Genomic DNA, 5,237 nt, shown 5'->3' with positions numbered 1-5,237 from the left:
CCCCCACACACACACACACACACACACACACACACACACACAGACTCACTCACACACACACTCTCACACACACACACACACACAGTCACACACACTCACACACACACACACACACACACACACACACATACACAAACAGAAACACACAAACAGTCTCACTCACACACACAGTCTCACACACACACTTTCTCTAAATTCTGACTTTAAATCTTGCAATTCTGTTTTTTCCCCCCGCCACGGAATTAAAAATAAAAAAGTAAATTGTGACTTCTTATCTCACATTTCTGACTTTTTCTCACAATTGAAAGTTTATATTTCACAATTCCAACTTTTCTTCTCAGAATTGTGATTTCATATTATTAATTTTCACAATTCTGAGTTTATATCTCACAATTCTTACTTTTTTCTCAGAATTGCAAGAAAAAAAAACAAAATTGAGAGATAAAAAGTCACAATTACCTCTATATCGTGTAAAAGAAAAAATGAGCTCACAAATGGTTTTAAAAATGGAATGCGAAAAAATGGAATTAAACATTAAATAGTGAAGAAGAAAGACTAAAATAGTTTTTTTTTTATAAAAGGTACTCCAAAAATCTTTTTATTTACAACTTTGAAAAATCCTTTTTTAGTGTGTGCTTTAGCATGTTAGTCAACACATCAAAATAAGTGTACAGCTTCAAAATTTAATGATGTAAAATGTACTTTAAAGCAAAACTTTCAAATTGACATCATTTCAAATGTCTTTTTTTAAAAGTGCACTTAAGTGTGTGCCTTTTATTTCATTAATATATTATCTGCAGGTACAGTGTAAAAATAGACTTTTAAGATTTGAAGTCTGTTCATTTCTAAGGTGTTGTGAGTGTTGCTATGCGGTTGCTAGGGTGTTTCTAGGCGAGTGTCTATGATCTCGTGGTGAACTCTGGAATAACAATAGTTCTGTATCAGTCCGGCTAATGAAGGATTATTTGACTTCTTTCTTTTCTTTCAGATGAAAGATGCACACACACACAAACACACACACAGTCTCACTCACACACACACACTCACACACACACACACACACACACACACAGTCTCACTCACACACACGGTCACACACACACACACACACACACACACACGGAAACACAATACAACACACATCGAGGTGAATGTCATGAAAACAGGTTCACATCCACCCCAAAGAAACTTGAATTTACCTCTAATTGCTGTCTCTCTCTCTGTCTGTCTTTTAGCCTCATCACGTCCCTGAGTCGTGCAGCTTCACTCTGGGTCCCGCGGGTGTGGCTGGAGATCAGGTGTGCGGTGTGGTGCCGTGTTGGGATGTTCTGCAGGACAGTCAGACAGCAGAGGACATGCAGCTGTCGTCGAAGCAGCTGCTGCTGAGTTTGGAGAGTGCAGAGGCGCAGTGGAGTCCTCCAGCCCTCGTGAGGACAGATTTCCCCAGACAGAGCGTTCCTGTGCCGGTGGAGCCGGACACCGACTGGCCCTTCAACACCAGGTACAGCAGAACCACAGCAACACTTCAGTCATGTGTGCTAATGTGCTGCTAACACACTTCAGTCCTCAAGAGGGCACTAGAGAGATGTCAGTGTCATTCTGGAGGTGCAGCTGGTTAGTTTGGTCTAGTTAGTTCTGCTGCAAAATGACATAATTACACTGACCACCAACAGAGACTGTATTTCACCACAAGTCTATGAATGTGAGAAACTGCAACACGATATGGTGGAATAAATCCTGCTTCTAAATAAAAGAGGCAATAGATAAAGACATTTCATCACTGTAGCTCCTATTAGAAGCACCGATAACATTGAAGCAGTCAGTGAAACCGTTTACTAATGAATGCTGTAGCACTGAGACTGAGGTGTGTGTGATCGGACACATTCAGAAACACAGCGAATCGTGAGATCAAGCGCTTGTGTTCATGTGTGCTCAACTGAACTCTCTCTCTCTTTCTCTGTGAGTCTGGTGTTAATAATGACGCACCCGGGCGTCTCGGGTGTCTGTGGGTGGAGGGTTGGGCGGCTTCTGTGGTCAGTAAGTGACTCAGCTGTGTGTGTGTGTGTTTCAGGCCTCTGGTTCTGACCTGTCAGGAGCATCTGGGCGTCACGTATCTGACTGTGAGTGAAGATCAGTGTCCACGCATGCTGATTCACAACCGCTGCCCCAAGAGCCTCTTACTGAGGGAGAACACCAGGGGTCACACACACACACACACACACACTCACACACACACACACACACTTACTCACACACACATATAATCCTGAACACTGTAGGTCATTGCTCATGTTAATGTTCAGCGTGTGTTTCAGAGTCAGAGAGGTCAGAGGTGTTCAGCCGGACGGTTCCTGCTCTCTCTTCTGTCCATCATGAGTTGTTTCATCAGGCCTCCAGCTTCCCTGAGTGCCGACAGAAAGAGACGCTGCCCACCCTGCAGCTGCGCATCATCACGGACACGCCCACCGGTCACTCAGCCACGCCCACCGGCCGCACAGACACGCCCCCCTCACCAGGCTGGACTGATGCCATCGATATCAGTAGTCCTGGAACACAGGTGCACAGCTGCACAACACCTCACACTAGAGCTGCACAGATTCAGGTGGAATCAGATTGAGATTTTTCTGATAAAAAAAATGCCATTTAAAAAAAAAAACTGTTTGCTGTGCTCGTTTGAAGGGCTGCACACTTTGGCCAAACTTTTTAAATATCTAGTAATAATAAAAGTAATAATAATAATAACTATTATTATTTGTATTATTATTACTATTAAAAAAAAAAATACTATTGTAATATCACCATAAAAAATCAAGTATTTAAGAAAGCTTAGCTTAGGCCCGCCTGTGCCGTAAGGCGCATTGGGCGGCAAGTTTCCTCCAACTTGATCGATCGGCCGCGATGTTTTCAGCTTCATCCCATGAAACGACTTTCAGATCTTCAATAAAGGTACGACGCCAAGTTGTTCGTGGTCGACCTCGTTTTCTCTTGCCGTGGGGTGGTTTCCATATGAGTGCGGTTCTTGCGTGTTTAGAAGGTAGTCGTCGAAGGATGTGACCAACAAATTTTAGTCGGCATTCGGTGACAACTTCTTGGAGTGGTCGAGTGTCAGTTCGACGATAAATCTCATCATTGCTGATATGGTCTCGGTACGACACACCCAGAATTCTTCGCAGACATCGCTGCTGGAAGACATTAAGCCTTTGGGCAATTCTCGCAGACATCTTCCAAGTTTCCGCCGCACTGATTGCTGTTGCTACGACGATGCTGCTAAATAAACGCACCTTGGTCTTGATTGAAATTATTGTGGCTGTCCAAACGGGCTTGAGTCTTTGGAAGACTGCTGAAGCTTTGCCAATCCGGCATGTGACGTCATGCTCAGCATCTTCATCACTCGTCAAAAAACTGCCCAAATAGGTGAACTTGTCCACTTCCTCAATTTGTTGTTGTCCAGTATTCGAAAGGGCATGTTTGGTGGCGTATCCGACTCGCATAACCTTGGTTTTACTTGTACTTATGCGAAGCCCTATGATGGATAGTCGTTGCTAAAGTTCCAAACTCTGTTTGATGATGTTCCGTAGAGTAAAGATTTGGTCATTGCAGGATCGACCACAACGAAATCCAGCTTGTTCTTCTCGAAGCTTCTTGTCAACTGCTTCTCTTAGGCGCCGTAGAAGGACGATGCAGAATACCTTTCCAGGAACGGATAGGAGCGTGATCCCTCTCCAGTATATGATACGCTTCTGATGACTCCTGTCGTTCTTGATCCGTCTTTGCCTGTTCACGTCGCACTTTTGCTTTCTGCCTTTCATCAATAAGATTCCATGATCGGTCTTGGATCCACCGCTCCTTATAAGTTCCGCGTCTTCTTCCTATAGTCTTTTCAGCACAATCGGCGACTATTTCCTTGAACTTTGCCCAAGGGTCATCCATTTCGACTTCATCTATGAGAACCTGAAATCGATTTCTCAGTTCCCACCTGAATTGATCAGATGTTGCTTAATCTTTCAGCTTCTCTACAGCAAACGGGCAGGGGCTTTGCTGTTTTGTTCGAAGTCGACATTTTCCAAGGAGGAGGTAATGGTCAGACCCAACATCTGCTCCTCGTCTCGCCCTCACATCCATGAGGCTCGACCGCCAGCGCTTGCTTATGCAGATGTAGTCGATTTCATTGAACGTTTGACCAGCTGGTGATCGCCACGTTTTCTTATGGATTCTCTTGTGATCAAAGTAGGTATTTCCGACTGTCAGACCGTTTACTGAGCAGAGCGAGATCAGCCTATGGCCATTGTCGTTTGTAATGTTTGCAGTGGCATGGGGGCCAATAACATGTTCATACCCTTGTCGATGTCTTCCGATCTTGGCATTGAAGTCTCCCATAAGAAGCACTAGGTCATGACGAGGAATATCATCCATGATCTCCTGCAGTTGGTCGTAAAACAAGTCCTTGTCCATATCATTTGCGTCTTCAGTTGGGGCGTAGGCTTGTATGACGGTAATCTTGTAGAGCTGGTTTTGGAATCGGGCGGTAATGACGCGGTCATTTGCGAGCTTCCATCCAATAAGCGCTTTCACTGCCCTCGCAGACATTACGATACCGACTCCACGGGCATGTTCTGTATTGTGAGTAGATGATGGTTTTTCCGTCATTGGACATCTGTCCATTCCCCGTCCACCTGGTTTCGCTCAGTCCAAGAATGTCCAAATGGTATCGTTCAACTTCTCCAAGTAGTTGTGCCAACTTGCCACACTGGTATAGTGTTCTGACAATCCATGTCCCTAGCTTTGTTAGTAGTTTTGCGTCAAAGATCGAACCACGCATCAGGTGTTGAACGTCCTTGCGGCTTTGGTCCAACCCTGTCACAAAATGGTTGACTTCTCCGCAGGGGGTGAGCAGATCAAGTTGATTGTTTCTTCTTGCCGTTTCTGTAGTGATTTTGTTTTTTAATGGTGTCGGGTTGCTAGCCCGACGCCCAACCCTCCTTCTTTCTCATCCGGGCTTGGGACCGGCTATGGCAGTTTTAAGAAAAAATAATATAATAATAATAAAAATAATAAATGTATTTTACAATACAAGTTACAATAAAATTGCATTAGTAATGTTTGTCTTAATTTCTTCACTTCCAAACATTAAACCGTTGAGCTTTAGTTTTCATGGTAAACCGCAGGGACATTAAACATGCAGATCACAGGAGCGTTGAGAGTGTGTGTGTGTGAGTGTGTGTGTGAGTGTGAGTGTG

General features: G+C 44.1%; 1 protein-coding gene across 1 annotated transcript in view; it reads left to right on the top strand.

The window, feature by feature from the left end:
- vps13b (vacuolar protein sorting 13 homolog B) overlaps nucleotides 1-5,237 on the top strand; it is a 109,977-nt gene that overhangs the window by 94,330 nt on the left and 10,410 nt on the right. The window contains exons 50-52 of the mRNA XM_016559011.1: nucleotides 1,236-1,501; nucleotides 2,072-2,199; nucleotides 2,304-2,557. Of these exons, the coding sequence (XP_016414497.1) occupies nucleotides 1,236-1,501; nucleotides 2,072-2,199; nucleotides 2,304-2,557 (648 nt within the window). The remainder of the gene's footprint in view (nucleotides 1-1,235; nucleotides 1,502-2,071; nucleotides 2,200-2,303; nucleotides 2,558-5,237) is intronic.

This window comes from Sinocyclocheilus rhinocerous, unplaced genomic scaffold (assembly GCF_001515625.1).
Source record: "Sinocyclocheilus rhinocerous isolate Xijiao unplaced genomic scaffold, SAMN03320098_v1.1 scaffold828, whole genome shotgun sequence".
Classification (NCBI taxonomy): Eukaryota; Metazoa; Chordata; class Actinopteri; order Cypriniformes; family Cyprinidae; genus Sinocyclocheilus; species Sinocyclocheilus rhinocerous.
The sequence above is the reverse complement of the archived record's forward strand: the minus strand, read 5'-3'. Positions and strand labels throughout refer to the sequence as shown.